The 23,391-nt window shown below is 42.5% G+C and overlaps 1 protein-coding gene and 1 long non-coding RNA gene across 2 annotated transcripts in view; one reads left to right on the forward strand and one right to left on the reverse strand.

Annotated features, from left to right (window-relative positions):
• LOC129646280 (uncharacterized) overlaps positions 1 to 1,536 on the forward strand; it is a 45,123-nt gene extending 43,587 nt beyond the window's left edge. The window contains exon 4 of the long non-coding RNA XR_008711819.1: positions 1,437 to 1,536. This is a non-coding gene — a long non-coding RNA (uncharacterized LOC129646280). The remainder of the gene's footprint in view (positions 1 to 1,436) is intronic.
• Positions 1,537 to 12,850: 11,314 nt separating this feature from the next.
• Positions 12,851 to 13,450, reverse strand: LOC129646278 (ATP synthase subunit d, mitochondrial-like). The gene has a single exon (XM_055572197.1). The coding sequence runs from the start codon at positions 13,417 to 13,419 to the stop codon at positions 12,934 to 12,936; it is 486 nt and encodes a 161-aa protein (XP_055428172.1). The 5' UTR covers positions 13,420 to 13,450; the 3' UTR covers positions 12,851 to 12,933.
• Between the last annotated feature and the right edge of the window lie 9,941 nt (positions 13,451 to 23,391).

A 23,391-nucleotide genomic window follows, 5' to 3' on the forward strand; every position in this document is an offset into this window, starting at 1 on the left:
GTTGGCTTAAAACTCAACATTCAGAAAACTAAGATCCTGACATCCAGTCCCATCACTTCATGGCAAATAGATGGGGAAACAGTGTCAGACTTTATTTTTTTGGGCTCCAAAATCACTGAAGATGGTGACTGCAGCCATAAAATTAAAAGACGCTTGCTCCTTGGAAAAAAGGTTATGACCAACCTAGACAACATATTAAAAAGCAGAGACATTACTTTGCCAGCAAAGGTCCATCTAGTCAAGGCTATGGTTTTTCCAGTGGTCATGTATGAATGTGAGAGTTGGACTGTAAAGAAAGCTGTGCACTGAAGAACTGATGCTTTTGAACTGTTGTGTTGGAGAGGACTCTTGAGATTTCCTTGGATTGCAAGGAGATCCAACCAGTCCATCCTAAAGGAAATCAGTCCTGAATATTCATTGGAAGGACTGATGCTGAAGCTGAAACTCCAATACTTTGGCCATCTGATGCAAAAAACTGACTCATTGGAAAAAACCCTGATCCTGGGAGAGATTGAAGGGGATGGGGCAGAAGGGGATGACAGAAGATGAGATGGTTGGATGGCATCACCGAATGTATGGACAGGAGTTTGAGTGAGCTCTGGGAGTTGGTGGTGGACAGGGAGACCTGGCATGCAGGCAGTCCTGGCGTGCCGCAAAGTGTCGGACACAACTGAGTGACTGAACTGAACTGAACTGAAAAAGAACTGAGTTATCCAGCCACGAAAGAAACTTAAATGCATATTACCTATCTGTAAAGGCTTCATATTGTATGATTCCAACTATATGACATTCTGTAAAAGGTGAAATTATGGAGACAGAAAAAGGGACAGAGGTTGTCAGGGTGTTGGCAGGTGGGGTGGGAGGACTTTTCGGACAGTGGAAGTACTCTGTGTGTTACGTCCTGTCACCAGCTTGTATCCAAACCTAGGAAACCAGTACAGCACTCGTAGTGAATCCTAACAAACTATGAAAAAGTGTTAAGTGTTAAGTAAGTGTTAGTCGCTCAGTCGTGCCCGACTCTTTTTGACCCCATGGACTGCAGCCCACTAGGCTCCTCTGTCCATGAGATTTTCCAGGCAAGGATACTGGAGGAGGTTGCCATTTCCTTCTCCAGGGGATCTACCCAACCCAGGGATCGAAACTGGGTTTCCTGCACTGCAGGCAGATTCTTTACCAACTGAGCTACAAGGGAAGCCTAGTGATAAGTGATAATGATATATTCATCCATTGTAACATGTGTACTACTCTGGTGAGTGATGTTGATAAAGGAGAAGGTTATGCATGTGGGGCAAGGAACATATGGAAAGGCATCTGTACCTTTCTCTCAATTTTGCTGTGAACCTAAAACCTGCTTTTAATAATAGTCTAAAAAAATCTTCCCTGACCAAAAAACCTAACAGATCTCCCCACCCTCTGTCTTGCCCTCCTCCAATCAGCTTACCATGCTACTGGCTTCCAGATCAACTGTTGAGCAATAAATCTGATCATGACCCTTTCAGCATAAAAGCCTTCAGTGCCTTCCTGTTGCCCAGAGTGAGGAGAGGTCTCCAGATGTTTCTGAGCATGCACCCAATTTATGTATGCATTTATTTGTAAATTATATGCAGGTAGCATTGTACTGATATGCTATAATGGATATAAATATGCTGAAGTAGACTTTAAAAGTATAAGATGAATAATAATAATAGATATTTCACTATTTTCTTCCCACACTCCTAGCAGACTATTTTGTGTACAACACTTTGGGTGTCAGTGGTCTAGAATCATGCTACTCAAATTATATTGCTCATGCTTAGACGTTCAGTCGTGTCAGACTCTCTGCAACTATTGGAGTGGGTTGCTATTTCCTCCTGCAGAGGATCTTCCCAATCCAGGGATAGAACCCTTGTCTCCTACATTTCCTGAGTTAGCAGGAGGATTCTTTACCCCTAGAGCCACCTGAGAAGCCCCAAATCATACTATATTCTGCTTGTGCTTAGTTGCTCAGCTGTGTCTGACTCTTTGAGATGCCATGATCTGTAGCCAGCCAGGCTCCTCCCCAGGAGCTTGTTAATGCCGAGTTTGAGTCGGTAAGTCTGGGGGTGGGGCTTGAGCTTCTGCAGTTGTACTGTTGGCTCTCAGGTGATGGGGTTGTTTCTGGTCCAGGGAACACACTCACAGTAGCAGGAACCTGGAACATACAGTCCAAACTCATTAGAATGTCATTAGAAATACCATCAACTGGTCTCTGTTACTTCTTTAGTTATTTGTGATCTAGACATTACATAAATTTGCGGGTTCTCCAAACATGCCATGTGGTTTTGCTGGTTGGTGTTCATGCTTCTTCTTTCGCCAAGAATGCTCTGCTCTTTCTCTTCCCATCCTGGCACTGCCAGGAATTATTAAGACTTGGTCTGAGGCTAAACCTCCCCTAAGAAGTTTTAAAACATGACCTTCCTTCTGCCACATCCATTCTCCTTGCCCGCCTCGACCCACCCATGCAAGCAGACTGAGGTGCCCCAAGCCAATGGGAGCACCCCGTTATCTGTGCCCTCCCTGAATTCTAACAGAATGCCCTTGAAAGATTGCACTACGCTGTTGGTAATATGTCGTCACGGACGTGTTAACATGTCTGCATCCCGTTGAAATCAACGTCTGTGGTAAGAAGGGAGGAGGAAGCTTGAGCGGCAGAGGGAGAGTGCAGGCCTAGCCAAGCCAGGGACAGCCTGGCTGAGCCCTGGGGAGCTCTGGAGGTGGCCTTTATGCCCACTCAGCAGTCAGTCACTGGACATGGGCACACCCTTGGGTGGGGCTCTCTACTGCTGAGCAGGCCCTAGACAGCTGATGGCTATCTCCCCACAGCATTCCTAAACCTTGCTGCAACAGCCCTTCCTGTCAGGGGAATCTGGACAGAGCATCCCAGAATTCACCTAAATATTTCTCCCCTTTGCCTAGGACTCCAGCTCCCTGAGGGCAGAAGTGTGGTTAATTAGTCATTGTATTCTAAGGTCCAGCAAGAAAGGTGGAGCTCTTAAACTATGGGCTCAGTGAACAGGGTCTGCAAATGGCAGACAGACCAGTGCGGTCACCCTGGGTGGGGTGCACAAGATGGTCAGTCCTTTGGGGCATGGGAAGAAAATTATAAGAAAATTCTACTTATGTATTTTAAACCTCTTCTTTTGGTTCTATTTTTGTGTTTTAGAACATACATATGCTAGTATAGTATTACATAAGTGTTTCGTAAATAAACATAAATGAATGGGGAGATGCTCAAGCATCTTTTGGTAGAGGTACATGATCAATAGCTGTAAGGAGACCAGTTGGTATTTTTAGTAAAGTTTTACCAGAAAGAATATTGAAAGAATACTGGAACTCTAAATTATTGTGGGATGGGGCCTCACAGTTAGCAGCAGTTGTTTCTCAGATGCTGAGAGAGGGACAGCTGTTTGCTTCTCCAATATCCATTCTTCCCCTCTTCCTTAGTAATAGCTAAGTGCATGGATGCCTAGAATAAAGACTCCATTTTCCAGCCCTTCTTGCAGTTATTAGGACCATTTCAGTCTGGCGAGTGGGATGTTATGTGCAGCTTCCAGGGAGCAGCCTTAAAAGGAGTGGTCATGTTCTTCTTCCTTTCCTTCTTCGGCCGGCTGGAATGTGGATAAGATGGCTGGAGTCTGAGCAGCTATCATGCACTATACAGTGAGATATATTGAAGACATTATAGCAGGAGCTTAATAGGAGGAGGCCAACTCCCTGGCAGTGACATGAAGCCAGCAAACCAGTTTTGGATTCCTGCTTCTATATCCTTTTAACAAGGAAGAGAAATAAGCTTCTATCTTATTTAAGCCATTGTTAGCTGTGAATCTGAGAGAGTTTCTTTTTACTCATGGATGAACATAATTCTAACTGATTTGGATAGATCTGTAATCTAGCAATCCCCCAGATGGTTTCCATTTTGGATTATGTGCCACTTCTTCCAGGAGGTGCTTTGCACCCCGCCTCCCCAACTCCCATCTGAGTTATTTCAGCTAAAAAGCTAAAGTTCACAACTGTGAGAACATCACTGAAGCATCTGTGCATTGATGAAACTGTGGGTAACCAAGAAGGGGACACCTGAGCTTGGGCTGGGATGGGTCACTGTGTAGGGATTCAAATGATACTCTTGAAAATTTGGGTGTTTTTTTCCTTAAAAGAGAAATGTTCTTTACAGCTATATTTGTGTGTATTTTCCCATTTCTTCAGAGACTTGACTTGTATAAATAATCCTTGAGTCTTTTTGTTTTTAAACTTTTAGAACTTTTTCTAAGTAAATACTCTAATTACTTAGCTAAGTGATAAATGTTTTCCTGGCTGTGTCTAACTTTATTACATAGCACTGAGAACAATCACTTAGATTCTACAACACCCTTAATAAAGAATTAATTGAGTACATCTTTTTGACTAGAGTAATTTATTTAGAGTCAGAATTTTTGAAGAAAGTAATTTTTATTTGTGCTCACCACAAAGTAATTAGTGACAGTCTTTTTACTTAAAAGAAGGGTTTTCAAAGAGTCTTTTTTTTTTTTTTTAAGGTATCATTTATTATGGAAGAGCCTATGAGAGGAACCCTTTGTCCAGGACAATAGTCTTTTAGCCTTGTTAGTGTCTTATTCTGTATAAATATGCCTAATTGTTACAGTTGCTAAACAGAACCCATCCTTCTGAGTGGGATCATTTAGCTGTGAGGAGGCATAATAGCACTTGCATCCAAAATTTGCAGCAATTTTACATATTCTTTCTGCAGATTTTTTTTTTTCTTGTTGCCAAAGGCACGGAGGAAGTGCCACTGTTTCCCCCATTGTCGGGGGCAGCTGCCTGTCTGGGCCGAGGCTGCGCACCCACCAACCAGGCAGATGGTGGATGGGAGCTGAGGCATGTCTTCTGTGTGCAGAACCCACTTCGCTGGCTTCGGGGAACGCAGCTGCCATGCTCTCGGGATGGTGACAGCGAGGGAGACAGCGTCTGCATTTCAGGAGCCCTTGTATAGAGACATGTGCACTGAAAGGGTGCTTGGGATCTTTGGAGCATTGAATATGCCCTTGCATATTCAAACTGCCAGAGCTGTGTGAAAATATGAATTCTGTTAATTAGAATTTTGGATAGGAATCAGGCAGGAGGTGTGTTGCAAGGCCGAGGGGAAACCGTTCTGTCAGATCTGCATGTTAATGTGTTCCTGCTGGAGAGGCCAGCCCGGGGAACTGCAGCCGGTTTAATGTCCCCAGGTTTCTAAGACATGATTCACTCCTCTTCCTCCACCTGTATGATCCTTTATGCTAGTCAAACCCTTCTGAAGTCAGGCTATGACAAAGATGCAGTTGTCTGGGGGAGGGATGGAGGAAGGGGAAGGAATTTTTATTCTGCATGAGGTGAAGAAACTTGCATGACCCTGCTGGTGTGACCTGGCCCTCCAAAGAGAGTGGTTCAGTGAGGAAATCAGCCTGAGGACCATGACCCCGTGTTTCCTTACTGTCAAGTCCAGGCCTCAAGGCATAACTTCAGCTCTGTTCTTCCTTCTGTATCCTCCTTTCTGTCCCATCCACCGTCCCCAAAAGTAGACCTTCAACTTGAACCCAGATATATTCCAACAACAGCTTTATTGACTTTAATTCAGTTCTAAGTGAATTGTATTTTTATACCATACAATTTGCTCATTCAAAGAATGCAATTCAGTTGTTTTTAGTATGTTCACAGACATGTGCAACAGTTACCAGATTCCACGGTAGAAGAGCTCATCACCTCCACCCTTTAGCTATTATTTCGTGTTTCTCACCCCTCCCTTGGCTTGAAGCAATCACTAATCTACTTTCTGTCTCTGAAGACCCAGATATTCTTATGTGTGAGTAGTTTGGGGGTATGATGGAGAGTGTATGTGTGTGGGTCTGTGCGTAGGGTGAGGTCAAGAGGAGAGGACAGGGAAAACTTCCAGAATAGATGAGAAGCTAGCCCTGGCATGTAAAGGCATTCAGCTTAATTGTCTTCTCTTGAAATCAAAGCAATCCATTTCTACTCTTATCCTAAGCTGATATAGTACCCATCACTAAGTCTTTGTCAATCTTAATAGTTTACATAATCAGAATATATTGAGAAAAGTGAATTATATATTTTACACCATGCCTGAAGCAGGTTCCATAATTTTGTTTGGTTTATCAATATTGCATATGTTTCACTCACATTTTAGAAGTAAAGAATCAAAGGCTGGCCAGTCAATCCTAAAGTGGTAAGAGTGTTAACTCATATTTGAGGAGATCATGATAGAATTTGCATCTGATAAGTCTCAGGACAGGGCTTTAGTACCTTTTGAAGTTTTTATATTTTGTCATTTACTTCAGTTCAGTTCAGTTGCTCAGTCATGTCCAACTCTTTGCTACCCCATGAACTGCAGCACACCAGGCCTCCCTGTCCATCACCAACTGCCAGAGTCTACTCAAACCCTTGTCCATTGAGTCAGTGATACCATCCAACCATCTCATCCTCTGTCGTCCCCTTCTCCTCCTGCCCTCAATCTTTTGGAGCTCAGGGTCTTTTCGAATGAGTCAGCTCTTCACATCAGGTGGCCAAAGTATTGGAGTTTCAGCTTCAACATCAGTCCTTCCAGTGAACACCCAGGACTGATCTCCTTTAGGATGAACTAGTTGGATCTCCTTGAAGTCCAAGGGACTCTCAAGAGTCTTCTCCAACACCACAGTTCAACAGCATCAATTCTTTGGTGCTTGGCTTTCTTTATAGTCCAACTCTCATATCCATACATGACCACTGGAAAAACCATAGCCTTGACTAGATGGACCTTTGTTGGCAAAGTAATGTCTTTGCTTTTTAATATGCTGTCTAGGTTGGTCATAGGAGAAGGCAATGGCACCCCACTCCAGTACTCTTGCCTGGAAAATCCCATGGATGGAGAAGCCTGGTGGGCTGTAGTCCATGGGGTCGCTAAGAGTCAGACATGACTGAGTGACTTAACTTTCACTTTTCACTTTCATGCATTGGAGAAGGAAATGGCAACCCACTCCAGTACGATTGCCTGGAAAATCCCATGGACAGAGGAGCCTAGTGGGCTGCAGTCCATGGGGTTGCTAAGGGTCGGACATGACTGAAGTGACTTAGCAGCAGTAGAGAAGGAGATGGCAACCCACTCCAGTGTTCTTGCCTGGAGAATCCCAGGGATGGGGGAGCCTGGTGGGCTGCCATCTATGGGGTCGCACGGAGTCGGACACGACTGAAGTGACTTAGCAGCTACAGCAGCAGCAGCAGCAGGTTGGTCATAACTTTGCTTCCAAGGAGTAAGTGTCTTTTAATTTCATGGCTGCAATCACCATCTGCAGTGATTTTGGAGCCCCTGAAAATAAAGTGAGCCACTGTTTCTACTGTTTCCCCATCTATTTGCCATGAAGTGATGGGACCGGATGCCATGATCTTCCTTTTCTGAATGTTGAGCTTTAAGCCAACTTTTTCACTGCCTCTTTCACTTTCATCAAGAGGCTCTTTAGCTCTTCTTCACTTTCTGCCATAAGGGTGTTGTCATCTGCATATCTGAGGTTATGGATATTTCTCCCAACAATCTTCATTCCAGCTTGTGCTTCCTCCAGTCCAGTGTTTCTTATGATGTACTCTACATATAAGTTAAATAAACAGGGTGACAATATACAGCCTTGACGTACTCCTTTTCCTATTTGGAACCGGTCTGTTGTTCCATGTCCAGTTCTAACTGTTGCTTCCTGACTTGCATACAGGTTTCTCAAGAGGCAGGTCAGTTGGTCTGGTATTCCCTTCTCCTTCAGAATTTCCCACAGTTTATTGTGATCCACACAGTCAAAGGCTTTGGCATAGTCAATAAAGTAGAAATAGATGTTTTTCTGGAACTTTCTTGCTTTTTTGATGATCCAGCAGATGTTGGCAATTTGATCTCTGGTCCTCTGCCCTTTCTAAAATCAGCTTGAACATCTGGAAGTTCACGGTTCACGTATTGCTGAAGTCTGGCTTGGAGAATGTTGAGCATTACTTTAGTAGCATGTGAGATGAGTGCAATTGTGTGGTAGTTTGAGTCACCTTGCCTTGAGAACCCCATGAACAGTATGAAAAGGCAAAATGATAGGATACTGAAAGAGAAACTCCCCAGGTCAGTAGGTGCCCAATATGCTACTGGAGATCCGTGGAGAAATAACTCCAGAAAGAATGAAGGGATGGAGCCAAAGCAAAAACAATACCCAGCTGTGGATGTGACTGGTGATAGAAGTAAGATCTGATACTGTAAAGAGCAATATTGCATAGGAACCTGGAATGTCAGGTCCATCAATCAAGGCAAAGTGGAAGTGGTCAAACAAGAGATGGCAAGAGTGAATGTCGACATTCTAGGAATCAACGAACTGAAATGGACTGGAATGGGTGAATTTAACTCAGATGACCATTATATCTACAACTGCGGGCAGGAATCCCTCAGAAGAAATGGCATAATCATCATGGTCAACAAAAGAGTCCAAAATGCAGTACTTGAATGCAATCTCAAAAATGACAGAACGATCTCTGTTCGTTTCCAAGGCAAACCATTCAATATCACAGTAATCCAAGTCTATGCCCCAACCAGTAACACTGAAGAAGCTGAAGTTGAACGGTTCTATGAAGACCTACAAGACCTTTTAGAACTAACACCCAAAAAAGATGTCCTTTTCATTATAGGGGACTGGAATGCAAAAGTAGGAAGTCAAGAAACACCTGGAGTAATAGGCAAATTTGGCCTTGGAATACGGAATGAAGCAGGGCAAAGACTAATAGACTTTTGCCAAGAAAATGCACTGGTCATAACAAACATCCTCTTCCAACAACACAAGAGAAGACTCTATACATGGACATCACCAGATGGTCAACACCGAAATCAGATTGATTATATTCTTTGCAGCCAAAGATGGAGAAGCTCTATATAGTCAACAAAAACAAGACCAGGAGCTGACTGTGACTCAGACCATGAACTCCTTATTGCCAAATTCAGACTTAAATTGAAGAAAGTAGGGAAAACCACTAGACATTCAGGTATGACCTAAATTGAATTCCTTATGATTATACAGTGGAAGTGAGAAATAGATTAAAGGGCCTAGATCTGATAGTTAAAGTGCCTGATGAACTATGGAATGAGGTTCGTGACATTGTACAGGAGACAGGGATCAAGACCATCCCCATGGAAAAGAAATGCAAAAAAGCAAAATGGCTGTCTGGGGAGGCCTTACAAATAGCTGTGAATAGAAGAGAAGTGAAAAGCAAAGGAGAAAAGGAAAGATATAAGCATCTGAATGCAGAGTTCCAAAGAATAGCAAGGAGAGATAAGAAAGCCTTCTTCAGTGATCAATGCAAAGAAATAGAGGAAAACAACAGAATGGGAAAGACTAGAGATCTCTTCAAGAAAATCAGAGATACCAAGGGAACATTTCATGCAAAGATGGGCTCGATAAAGGACATAAATGGTATGGACCTAACAGAAGCAGAAGATATTAAGAAGAGATGGCAAGAATACACAGAAGAACTGTACAAAAAAGAGCTTCACGACCCAGATAATCATGATGGTGTGATCACTCACCTAGAGCCAGACATCCTGGAATGTGAAGTCAAGTGGGCCTTAGAAAACATCACTACGAACAAAGCTAGTGGAGGTGATAGAATTCCAGTTGAGCTATTCCAAATTCTGAAAGATGATGCTGTGAAAGTGCTACACTCAATATGCCAGCAAATTTGGAAAACTCAGCAGTGGCCACAGGACTGGAAAAGGTCAGTTTTCATTCCAATCCCAAAGAAAGGCAATGCTAAAGAATGCTCAAACTACCACACAATCGCACTCATCTCACACACTAGTAAAGAAATGCTTAAAATTCTCCAAGCCAGGCTTCAGCAATATGTGAACCGTGAACTTCCAGATGTTTAAGCTGGTATTCAAAAAGGCAGAGGAACCAGAGATCAAATTCCCAACATCCACTGGATCATGGAAAAAGCAAGAGAGTTCCAGAAAAACATCTATTTCTGCTTTATTGACTATGCCAAAGCCTTTGACTGTGTGGATCACAGTAAACTGTGGAAAATTCTGAAAGAGATGGGAATACCAGACCACCTGATCTGCCTCTTGAGAAATTTGTATGCAGGTCAGGAAGCAACAGTTAGAACTGGACATGGAACAACAGACTGGTTCCAAATAGGAAAAGGAGTACATCAAGGCTGTATATTGTCACCCTGTTTATTTAACTTATATGCAGAGTACATCATGAGAAACGCTGGACTGGATGAAGCACAAGCTGGAATCAAGATTGCCGGGAGAAATATCAATAACCTCAGATATGCAGATGACAACACCCTTATGGCAGAAAGTGAAGAAGAACTAAAAAGCCTCTTGATGAAAGTGAAAGAGGAGAGTGAAAAAGTTGGCTTAAAGCTCAACATTCAGAAAACGAAGATCATGGCATCCAGTCCCATCACTTCATGGGAAATAGATGGGGAAACAGTGGAAACAGTGTCAGACTTTATTTTTCTGGGCTCCAGAATCACTACAGATGGTGACTGCAGCCATGAAATTAAAAGACACTTACTCCTTGGAAGGAAAGTTATGCCCAACCTAGATAGCATATTCAAAAGCAGAGACATTACTTTGCCAACAAAGGTTCATCTAGTCAAGGCTATGGTTTTTCCAGTGGTCATGTATAGATGTGAGAGTTGGACTGTGAAGAAGGCTGAGCGCTGAAGAATTGATGCTTTTGAACTGGGGTGTTGGAGAAGACTCTTGAGAGTCCCTAGGACTGCAAGAAGATCCAACCAGTCCATTCTGAAGGAGATCAGCCCTGGGATTTCTTTGGAAGGAATGATGCTAAAGCTGAAACTCCAGTACTTTGGCCACCTCATGCGAAGAGTTGACTCATTGGAAAAGACTCTGATGCTGGGAGGGATTGGGGGCAAGAGGAGAAGGAGATGACAGAGGATGAGATGGCTGGATGGCATCACTGACTCGATGGACATGAGTCTGAGTGAACTCCGGGAGTTGGTGATGGACAAGGAGGCCTGGCGTGCTGCGATTCATGAGGTCACAAAGAGTCGGACATGACTGAGTGACTGATCTGATCTGATCTGAGGCTGCTGTAGCAAAATCCCATCAACTGGGTGGCTTAAATAACGCAAATTTATTTTCTCACAGCTCTGGAGGCTGGAAGTCTCATATCAGGGTGCCAGCATGGTTGAATTCTGGCAAGTTCTTTTCCTGGATTGGACACAGCACTTTCTTGTTGCATCCTCATATGGTGGGAGTGGAGGGGGCAGTTAGGATCAAACATGTAAATTTGAGGGGGGACACAATTCAGTCCATAAAATCATTCATTCTGGTGTTTTTTTTTTTTTTTTTTCATGTTACCATAAAATTAAAGCATTTGTTTTAGAGAATTCACTACCTTTCTGGAGTTGGTTGTATATTTGTGAAGATGAAACATGTTTGTAGCTCCCCACTTTGGAGCATTATTGTCAGTTCTTGAAAGTTCCTGTTTGCTTAGAACTGATGGATCTGGAAGCAGAGTCTTGGAAATTATGCCAGAGCAGAAGTGAAAAATGAAGATGCAATGAGAATCTTGGAGGTGGGGCCAGGGGAATCTTTGAAGCTTCCACCCAGAAAGGATAGGGAAGAGAGGACCCTGAAGGGAGGATTGTCCTCCAGAGGGACTGGGTGGAATGCTGGAGTAAGATTTCAGGTGGGGATAACCTGAGAGGAGCTGAAGAGGAGGAACTGTCCAGGAACGTGGCTGTCTTCACAAGGCCTGCCACCTTACTCTGAGAGCGTGAACACCTGGGCAAGGGTCCCCTCATTCTCTCTAAGGCTGTTTCCTTTTCTACCATGGGTGAAAGGTGGTGATGCTCAGAATAGGTGTTCTCTGCCAGCTGGGGCATCAAGTTAGTCCTGGCTGTTATTTGGGAGTCGTTTCTGGAGTGACAACTCTGGCTTTTGTCTCAGCGCCTTTCATCTGTGAGAAGGACTCTCTATTATTGAAGACTGGGAATGACACCCGGAGAAGGCAGTGGCACCCCACTCCAGTACTCATGCCTGGAAAATCCCATGGACGGAGGAGCCTGGAAGGCTGCAGTCCATGGGGTCGCGAAGAGTCGGACACGACTGAGTGACTTCACTTTCACGCATTGGAGAAGGAAATGGCAACCCACTCCAGTGTTCTTGCCTGGAGAATCCCAGGGACGGGGGAGCCTGGTGGGCTGCCGTCTATGGGGTCGCACAGAGTCGGACACGACTGAAGTGACCTAGCAGCAGCAGGGAATGACACCAGTGGAGGTAAGACACAAGCCTGATCTTGATAATCATTCAAGCCAGAAAACTGCAACACTGACCTACAGTTTGCCCTTTCGTATGAAAATTAGAGATAGCCAAGATTTACAGTGAAAGGCCTCTCAGAATATATGCTTTAGGATAACTTGATAATTAAATTCTGTATATAGAAGGTATATGAAGCAAATAAAGGTTATTCAGCAGAAAGTATGTTTAAATACAGTAGCAAGTTCTCTTGATACTATTTAGGCAGATTGAGACTGAAATATATGCACTACTAGATGTAAAATAGATAACTACTTACCATCCTTATGGCAGAAAGTGAAGAGGAACTGAGAAGCCTCTTGATGAAAGTGAAAGAGGAGAGTGAAAAAGTTGGCTTAAAGCTCAACATTCAGAAAACGAAGATCATGGCATCCGGTCCCATCACTTCATGGCAAATAGATGGGGAAACAGTGGAAACAGTGTTAGACTTTATTTTTTGGGGCTCCAAAATCACTGCAGATGGTGACTGCAGCCATGAAATTAAAAGATGCTTACTTCTTTTTTTTTTTTTTTTGCACCATGTAATTATTTTTAATGTCCAGAGTTTATAATTCCAGGGCCAGAGCTGTCTCCTGGACTCAAGCTTATAAGGTCTCAATTGGCCTGTGAGGCCAGTAGGCGTACTTCTTCTTGTCTAATTTGGTTTCTGGGAAGACTTCATTCAAGTCCTCAATGGTCATCTGATCAAATGGAATTATGTTCCTCATCTTCTCCAGCTCTTTCTCATATTCCTCAATCCTGGTCTTTGAGTGAGTCAAAAACTCAGCACAACTTTTCACATCTTCTTTTTCTTCCGCATCCACCTGGGCAATATACTTATTCTCTGGTATAGGAACCTTCAGGGCATTAAACTTCTTCTCAAAGTCATCCACCAAGCCAGCCTTTGCCACGTTGGCCTTGTAGTAAGCCCAGTTGATGGCATGTGGCTTCTCAGGCAGAGTAGCCAACCTGGAGGTTAGGGTCTCATTCCAGGACTTCAAGGAGTTAGCCACAGCCTTCTGGTTTCGAGGGATGATCTCCCCAAAAGCTACCCAGTCAATGGTTTTTAAAGCAAGTTTCCGTCCAGCCATCTTGAGATCCTTCACCGACCCTGGGCGGCCCACAGTCAAGATGCTTACTTCTTGGAAGGAAAGTTATGACCAACCTAGGTAGCATATTGAAAAGCAGAGATATTACTTTGCCAACAAAAGTCCGTCTAGTCAAAGCTATGGTTTTTCCAGTGGTCATGTATGGATGTGAGAGTTGGACTGTGAAGAAAGCTGAGTGCCAAAGAATTGATGCTTTTGAACTGTGGTGTTGGAGAAGACTCTTGAGAGTCCCTTGGACTGCAAGGAGCTCCAACCAGTCCATCCTAAAGGAGATCAGTCCTGGGTGTTCATTGGAAGGACTGATGTTGAAGCTGAAACTCCAGTACTTTGGCCACCTCATGCGAAGAGTTGACTTATTGGAAAAGACTCTGATGCTGGGAGGGATTGGGGGCAGGAGAAGGGGACAACAGAGGATGAGATGGCTGGATGGCATCACCAACTCGATGGACATGAGTTTGGGTGGACTACGGGAGTTGGTGATGGACAGGGAGGCCTGGCGTGCTGTGATTCATGGTGTTGCAAAGAGTTGGACACGACTGAGCGACTGAACTGAACTGAACTGAAGGACCTAATGTATAGCTCAGGGAACTCTACTGAATGCTCTGTAATGACTTGTACGGGAAAAAAAAAATCTAAAAAGGGTGAATATATGTATATGTGTACTGATTCACTTTACTGTACACCTGAAACTAACAGCGTTGAAAATCAACTATACATCAATAAAAATTAGAAAAAAAGTTCTCCTGGTGCATTTAAATGTGATATACTCCACAAAGATGAAGGTAACACACAGACATTTAGGTCTCATCTCTGTGGACGGCAAGGTGTACCTTTTGTGTGAAGACAGCAGACAGTGGCAGCCTCTGCATTTGGTGGCGTGGAGAGGAAGAGCCAGTAGGCACTTTTTCAGCTGAACCATGAGAACACTGACCTGTAGAAACCCAAGGAGAGGCGTTGATTTCAGAAGATGCACTTTAGTTATTTGGGGTGATTTTTTTTTGTTACCAGCATGTGTAATATATTATAAAAACAGATCACAAATGTTGGTTTGGAAAGAGCCTACTTAAATGATGGAATCAAGGATTCATCAAGAAAAGTAGAGCTCATTTACTTTATGGAGACCACATAATATTGCTAACTCTAATGATCTTTTATGGGCTTCCCAGGTGGCTCAGTGGTAAGAAATCTGCCAGCCAATGCAGCAGACATGGGTTCAATCCCCGGGTTGGGAAGACACCCTGGAGAAGGAAACAGCAACTTCAGTATTCTTGCCTAGGAATTCCCATGGACTGAGGAGCCTGGTGGGCCACAGCCCATGAGGTGGGAAAAGAGTCAGACATGACTTACTGATCAAACAACAACAAGAATGGTGTTTTATAATTATTGACACTTAACACATAGGAGATACAACATATCTGCTAGACAGTCTTAATAGATACTTGCATAAATGGTAAATATGCCTTTAAATGTTGGTTTTCACACTGAGTATGAAAATTACTCACTGGTTAAGTTTATGACTGAAATACACAGTTAAGTGAACCAGCAACTCAATTTCTGTTTGGCTGAGGAAATGGCTCCCTGCTTTCTCATTAGCACATGCCTGTTTTGGAAGTGGCTGACCGTTTTCACTGTGCTCACACTGACCTAAATCATGCAGCCCACACTGTCTTGATTCCTGACAGATGGAACTGGGGTATGTGTGTGTTCATGTTGTGAGTGTACGTGAGAGAGACAGACAGACAAAAACAAAGATGAAGAAGCGAGCGAGTCTTTAAATCATTTTCAGATTTGTTGTCATTTTCCCATTGTATGTTTTTATTTTTTAAAACCATATTTTAGTGCTATGAATGGCTGTGTTATTTTTGTTATTGTTGTTGAGCTACAAGGAAAACATTGGCAGTTCTGACAAGATCATGAAGCCAGAAGAATTTCTTGAGGAAAATATTCTCATGTGTTTTGTAAGAACTTTCTCATTTTGTTTTCTTAGTAAAAGGACTCAACTCAATTAGCTATGAAGCGCCAATAAACATCTGTTATTTGAAGAAAAATACAGAATGAAGATTGTCTACGTAAAAATGCTCACCAGCAAATATTTGTTGAGTGTCTACGATGGGTGACGTATTGCATCAGGTGTTCCGAGGCATCATGATGAATCGATGAATAAGACCCAGAAATGTACACATGGTGTTTCCTTTGCATTGTTTCCAAAAGGATTTACAGTGAGAAATTGATGGAGTAACTGACTGCGTTTGAGTTCTACAGTATATACATAGACTGATACAGATAGTCTCCAATGCAGAATGGATTCAGTTGCAAAACTCCATTTGAAAATTGTCTGAGGACCAGAAAGCATTTCCCTATACCAAAAATTTTGTATAAGGTAGGTTCCTAAGCTTGTCTGTAAGGACTTCTTTAGCTTGTAGATTTAAGCCCAAATTAAGATATAAACTGAAATTATGACTCCTTTTCAGGAGTACTTCATCTGCTTTTATAACATTTAAGGGACTCAATGACCAGACCTGCGCTAGGGTGTAAAGGAATCCCACTCAGGTTTTGCAGGGCACCTGCCTATATAAACAGTTTGTATTACACAAAACTGGATGGTCAGTGCTATTCTGATGGTCAGGCTTATCTGATTATGTTGGAAAAAATGCCATTCTGGCAACAGAGCATATACATTTGCCACTTCAGCTCCATAACCCAGTCAGTTCAGCAGATCTTTGAGATGCTTTAGTCTGACTGTTAATGATTCATCATTATTCCTTGAAAAAAGCGCTATGATGACTGATTTCAGTTCCTCAAGGCCTCAAAGTTAGCTTATTTCCATTGTAATACACTCTAAAGCACAATGCCTCATGCCACATGTGGGCAGACTTCTCCTCCAGACCTCACACCCATCTGCTAGGTCTTGCTCCAGTGATATTTTGGCCATAGAGGAGTTAGAGCAAGGCTTCCCAAAGGGCTCTCATTAATATCTGCAGCTTCTTTTCCTGGAAACTTTGCAGACATTCTTGTATGAGCCTAAAAGTATTAGGGAAGCAGACGGGATGATTAACTGAGTGTGTGTGTGTTTCTGTCATCCTTCAGAGTCAGGGAATGTTCATGACTGGGTGAGTCTCCCTTCCTTTGGCCATGTGTTAGGAAGAGTTTTGTTTTTAAGATGTTTCAGAATTCCTCCCCCTCCCTGGTGGCTCAGATGGTAAACGACTGAGCGATTTCATTTTCTTTCTTTCCACCACCCCCGCAGGCACATACTGAAGTAAAAATTACAAGACAGCAGAATTCCCTCATGCCTGTTGATTTATGTGTCTGTCGTGCTCTGCCTCCACCTAACCACAAGTAGGGGATCTACTCACTTTCACTTCCGGGACTGGAGAGGCTGGATACCAAGGACCTTGGGCATGTGATGGGTTATGTGTGCACCAAAAGATGTCAAGACCAAGTATATATAAGAAATGGTTAGGTATTAGCTCTCCAAACTGAGTGGAAAATATGAATGGTCCCCATAAAACTTAAAACATAAAAAGTAGAGAAAAATTCCTTCCTCATACCCTGATAAAACTTCATGCTAAAATAATGCAATATTAAGAATTTATACATCATTCTTAGAAAATAATCTGGAGGACTCTGCATTAAAAACAAACCAAAAAGATCAACCAGTCTTGATCCAGTGCCTGGCTGCTGCTGCTGCTAAGTCGCTTCAGTCGTGTCTGACTCTGTGCAACCCCATAGACGGCAGCCCACCAGGCTCCCCCGTCCCTGGGATTCTCCAGGCAAGAACAGTGGAGTGGGTTGCCATTTCCTTCTCCAGTGTGTGAAAGTGAAAAGTGAAAGTAGAGTTGCTCAGTCACATCCAACTCTTTGTGACTCCAGGGACTGTAGCCTACCAGGCACCTCCGTCCATGGGATATTCCAGGCAAGAGTACTGGAGTGGAGAGCCGCACAAATACAGTCATTCAGGCCTCTCCCCCAAACTCCCCCTAAGAGGGCGGGAACAGAGCTGTTGTAAGAAAGGGTAGAACGACGCAATCTGCAGGTTACAGGGAATGACTCAGAGAGCAGAGTCTCCCTGAGCCACAGAAAGTTCTGGGAAATAGACCTGCTAGACAACATTATTAGAATGTTATAATAATGACAGAATATATATGATAATGACATTAGAATCCATTTTAAACGTATAGTCCTTTGAGTATCACAGGATGATACAATCTTTATCTTGTTGAAAGGACTTGCTTCCTTTCTCTCACCACCCCTCCCTGCTTTCTTTCCCTTATGTGTCTGTAGGGAAGTAATTTTTTCAATCAGAGTTGAGTAAGCAGTGTCATGAAATACTTAAAAAATATATATTAAATGAATAATAAAATCTATTCTGGCTCATTTCTACGGTGAAAGAAATGAACAGTTCTTGTAGCCATCAGACCACACACCATTATTTTATGACTTAGTTTAAAAATGCAGTTCATTGTAAAGATCTAAGTGGTAAAGTAAATCTATCCTAAAATTTTCATTACATCTACATTACAAAATCCAGAATTTTTGATAAATCATAAAATTGGTGAAATAGCTCACAAAGCAAGTTCTTGATCATGAATACTTCATTTTGAAGTTTTAGCATCTTGGATAGTTAAAGATAGAAATAATGCTTAATTTGAGAACAGCCTCTATGTTGAATGCATATTTTGCAGTACTTGACAAAATTTCCAGCTAATACTGAGATATTTTTGATAATTATTCTTTATTTTGACTGCAGAATTTAACTGATTTGAAAAGAGGCTAATTTAATTAGTTCCTTTTCTAATAGACTTTTAAATAGAGCTGCCTACAGTGACAAAACTATGGTTTTCTGCTTTGCAAATTGATTCTCTTTAAATCTGATTGTTCATTCACTTGTTGATTCATTCATTCATAACTCTTGGAATGACCTTAAATCAAAACCAAAGCAAAATATTTAGGTGAGTAAAAGTGATTTCTCTAAGAGCTGAATTCAAAAGCTCCACACATTTATCCTTCCATCTGTCCAATCCACCTAAGGCTAGAACTTCAGAGTCCTTGATGACTGTGTATTAATAGATTATACAGTCCTTAAACAGTCTTTTCTAAATATCACTGGTCTCAGTCAACCTTTGGTAGGTGCTGAAGAAAAGACTGGACTCTATGACAAAGATTCAGAATATATTGCTGAATGAAAGCAGACCTTCTGACTTTGGCAACTAAGAGAACAGAGATGGTGGGTGAAGCCTGGTTTGGGAGCCTGAGAAGACATGGTAGGTTGTAGACCACAAACCTACAAGGAAATGGGTCCCAGGGATTTCTGCAGGCCCAGCCAGCAGTTCCTTTAGGAAACAGCCTGAATTTGTCCCAACTTTGAACAAACAGTCTATTGTCTTCTGAGTTTCATACCCAATGTAGTGATTTTCAAAACAAATTTTTTGTTTTTCATCCAGGAGTTTGCTTTCAAATGAAATGGTACGTAGAACCTCGTGTATGAAGTAGCAAAAGCAATGATGCTTTGGTTGAAAGAAGGTGGAGGGCTGGTACACAAGGGGTTTGGGACAAGACATTTCTTAAAGCTGCTCTGCCAGTCACTCACCACAGTCAAGAAGCTTTAGTAATTTTCTCATGGATTATTCCATTACCTGTTTATAGACCAAATTAATTGCAAAATGTAGACTCAGGAAACCGAATGGCATGACCTATAATAATTTAATGAAGATCGGTGAATTTTGGAGATTACAAAAATAATAGTTTTATTTGCATTGTGGTTAGGGTAGTAGTTGGGCTTCCCTGGTGGCTCAGACTGTAAAGAGTCTGCCCACAATGCAGGATACCCAGATTTGATCCCTGGTTTGGGAAGACCCCCTGGAGAAGGAAATGGCAACACACTCCAATATTCTTGCCTAGAAAATCCCATGGGCTGAGGAGCCTGGTGGGCTACAGTTCATGGGGTCGCACAGAGTCGGACACGACTAAGCAATTAACACTAGTAGTTAATTGGCAGTGCAATAAAGTCACATCAGATGTGACTTCAAATATATGTGCTCAATCAGAAAACAAAAGAAACAAAAAACTTAGAAATCCACCAAGAATTAAGTAAGATTTATATGCAGTAAACTACAAAACTCTACTAAATGAGAGGAAAGGAAACCTAAATAAACCCTAATGGAATTTTCTTGAGAAATTTGTCAAGCTAGTTCTGAAATTCATCTGGAAAAGAAAATGTATGAAACATCCAATGTCACCCTATTGGGCATTAAATGTATAGTTAAGCTTTAGTAATTAAAACAGTTCCTGGCTTAGTAATAGATTAGTGGGAGAGAATAGGGAGTTCTGAAGCTGGCCCATGATTAATGGAGATTCATATAGGATTTTGGATGGAAGTTTAAATCACTGTGGAAAAAAAGGGAATCTTCAATAAATTATGGGCAGATTACTGACTTTCCATTTGGAAAAAAAATAAATAAAATTAGAGTTTTTCCTCATACCAAAGTATGCAGTGAAAATAAACTCCAGATGGACCATGGATTTAATTGGAAAAACAAAGCTATCAAAGAAGGAGACTAAAAAAAAGTAGAAACTGGCAAAGAAAACAAGACAGTGGAAAATCACTGCTCACCCTTACACTTCTTCACTCAGGGAAATGAAACTACCCATTGGGTTTCCAGGAAAACCAATAATGTCCAGTAGTAGTGAAGACTGGGGAAACTCATTTATGAGTGTGAATTGGTATGGCCTTCCGGGGGAAAAATTTTTATTGAAGCTGTTACAATTTAGAGAAGTTCCACTTAAAGACATTGGCGTCAAAGAAAGACTTGGGCATGTGCCCAGAGTTTTACATATAAGAATGTTCATTATTGCATTGTTTGTGATAGTGAAAAATTGTAAGCAGTAGGGGAGTGGTTACATAAACTGGGATACCACAGGCTATGCACATAGCAGTTACCCACACAGCAGTTACCAGGAATGAAGTAGATCTGGGTAGACTGCCAGGGAAAGAGTTCCAAGGCAGATTTTTAAGTGAATGAAACATGTTGAAGAACAACATGCATGGCATGACACCATTTGTGTAAAAGATATCACCATATAATTACATGTTTATGGACACATATACCTTTTAGATGTATTTTAAAAGGTCTGGAAAGGTACCCAAGATTAATTATAGTGTTTTACCTCTGGTGGTTTAGTTGCTAAGTTATGTCCGACTCTTGTGACCCCATGGACTGTAGCCTGCCAGGCTCCTCTGTCCAATGGATTCTCTCGGCAAGAATAGTGGAGTGGGTTGCCATTTCCTTCTCCAGGGGATCTTCCTGACCCAGGAATTGAACTCAGGTCTCCTGTATTGCAGGTAGATTCTTTACCGATTGAGCTATGAGCTCGGGAGCCAAGAATAATGTTGCTTCAGTGCTAATAGTGATGGTGGGATGGGGCTGGTAGTCAAGGAAGACATTGTATTTTGCGTATTATAATGTATATTATTTGGCATAATAAATTCAACAAGAATATGCTTATTGCTCATGCACTTAAGCATAATTTATTTTTGAAAAACAAGGGAAAGGGCTTTCCTGGTGGCTCAGTGGTAAAGAATCCTCCTGCCAAAGCAGGAGACACAAGTTAGATCCCTGATCCCAGAAGATCCCACATGTTGTGGAGCAACTAAGAATCAGCTCCACAGCTACTGAGCCTGTGTTCTAGAGCCAGAGAGCCTCAACTGCTAGGCCCACGAGCCTGGAGACTCTGCTACGCAACAAGAGAAGCCACAGCACTGAGAAGTCCAAGCACTACAACCACGGAGTAGCCCCTGCTTGCTGAAACTATAAAAAAGCCTGGACCTCAACGAAGACCCAGCCCAGCCACACACCCTCCCAATTTATTAATTAAATGAATGAGGAGAAGTATCAACTACTTTTTATTACTTGATCAATTCAGAAAGCTACAAGTTTGAAAATTGAAATGAAATCTAGTTGAAAGAAAAAGTGTTAAAAGCCAGGTAGTGACACAAGATCCAGAAGCTTAATTGTGTCACGTGGAGGAGGGCAGTGATTTTGGACTGAGACATAGATAGCCGACAGTCCGCTCATCCCATGGTCCTCAAGTGAGGAGAATCCAGCAGGGATCTAAGAATAGACATCCTGGCCATTTGTCCTCAAGGCAGAGAGTTCTGGTTAGCTCTGGACTTCCTTTAATGCTTCTGGGAGAGTGAGCTGCAAGGACTTGGGACACAGTCACTTTCCTATTTAGGCAATAAACTCACAGAGTACCTGTCTCCAGCAGGTACTCTGACAAGATAAATTGTCATCCTTTCTTTCTTTTTTCTTCCCTTGTCTGCATGTTGCATGTTTTGAGAATAAGCAAATGTTTGAGAAATATTGTGTGATGTACTCTTACGTTATTTCAACTTATTTATTCATTCAGAAGGCTGCATGTTGCACAACTTCCAAGGACATAGACACACTGAATGAGGTCCCACCCCCACTCTATGTTGTGCAAATTGGGGGTCTTCGGTTTCTTGCTGCTGCTACTGCTGCTGCTAAGTCGCTCAGTCATGTCCGACTCTGTGCCACCCCATAGACGGCAGCCCACTAGGCTCCCCCATCCCTGGGATTCTCCAGGCAAGAACACTGGAGTGGGTTGCCATTTCCTTCTCCTATGCATGAAAATGAAAAGTGAAAGTGAAGTTGCTCAGTCGTGTCCGACTCCTAGCGACCCCATGGACTGCAGCCCACCAGGCTCCTCCATCCATGGGATTTTCCAGGCAATTGTACTGGAGTGGGGCGCCATTAAGAGCAGTCTTAAGCGGTTCAAGACCACAACTCTGATGACATTGATTACACACCCTAACACTGCCTTGGTTTTTCTCCCTTCTTCTCCTCCTCTTTTTACAAACATCTGGTTGGGAAATTGTTCAATCATGGTTTCTTCTGAGATGTTGGTATTCAGAGTGCTGGAAGAGGAATGCTGTAGGTGAGGGGCCTTCAGAATTGTGTTTGGGGTCATGGCAGTGTAGAGTGGAGGAAGAGGGACCTTCTCTGTGTCCTGGGAGGTGTTTGGCCGTGGGGAGATCACAGGCTTTGTTCAGATCTCAGCTCAGTTATTTACCAACTGTGTGACCTTGGGTAGATTCTGTGCCTTCTCTAAATCTGCTTTCAGCTGTCTGTGGTTTTGCATTAAACCACTCCCACTCCCCCTCCCCCAACATATTCCCTTGTGAGGAACCAGGATGCCATTCATTTCCTGGCATTCCCCGACCTTCTTTGCTCTCACTGGTTTTTTCCAGTTTCAGCCAGAGGGCATTTCCTTTGCCCGTCTTTCCCCAGATCACCCCAGAGACATTTCTGTTCCCTCAGTCCTCAAGCTCTTCCCCTCTCTCTGGCCCCAGTTCTAGTACCACAGTCCTGTCAGCAAACGCTGTCACCAGGTCTCAGGTTAAGGGCTTTATAGTTGGAGTCAGAACCTGGAGTGGAATTGGATCTCCCCACTTTTCATGAACACTTCTTGCTCTGGAACATTACACTGTGTTACATGGCCAGATTCTGGTGCTTCCTGGATGATGAAAACATGGGTGTTTTGCTTTGTCTTTATAATGAAATGTAGATTTCCTTTGGAAACTATGTTAAAGAATGATTCTTGTTTCTTAAATTAAAATTGAAAACCTTTTTAATTAAAAAACAACAACAACTGTATAGATTGGTTTCCTAATCTAAATGCCAAACTGTTGTTTCTTGGTCCTGTGTCCTTTAGCAGTAAATCCTCATCTCTGAATTTTTCTTTTATCAGCTTAATGCCCTATACTTTTAAGTGAGTAAAACTGTTACTTTTTTAAAGATGGGATTATCTTAGACTGTTCAGGCTGTTATGACAAAATACCACAGATGATTAGCTTACAACAACAGAAATTCACTTCTCACAGTTTTGGAGGTTGGGAAGTCCAAGATCAAGGTGCCAAGATGATCATTTAGT

This window comes from Bubalus kerabau, chromosome 3, assembly GCF_029407905.1.
Source record: "Bubalus kerabau isolate K-KA32 ecotype Philippines breed swamp buffalo chromosome 3, PCC_UOA_SB_1v2, whole genome shotgun sequence".
Taxonomy (NCBI): domain Eukaryota; kingdom Metazoa; phylum Chordata; class Mammalia; order Artiodactyla; family Bovidae; genus Bubalus; species Bubalus kerabau.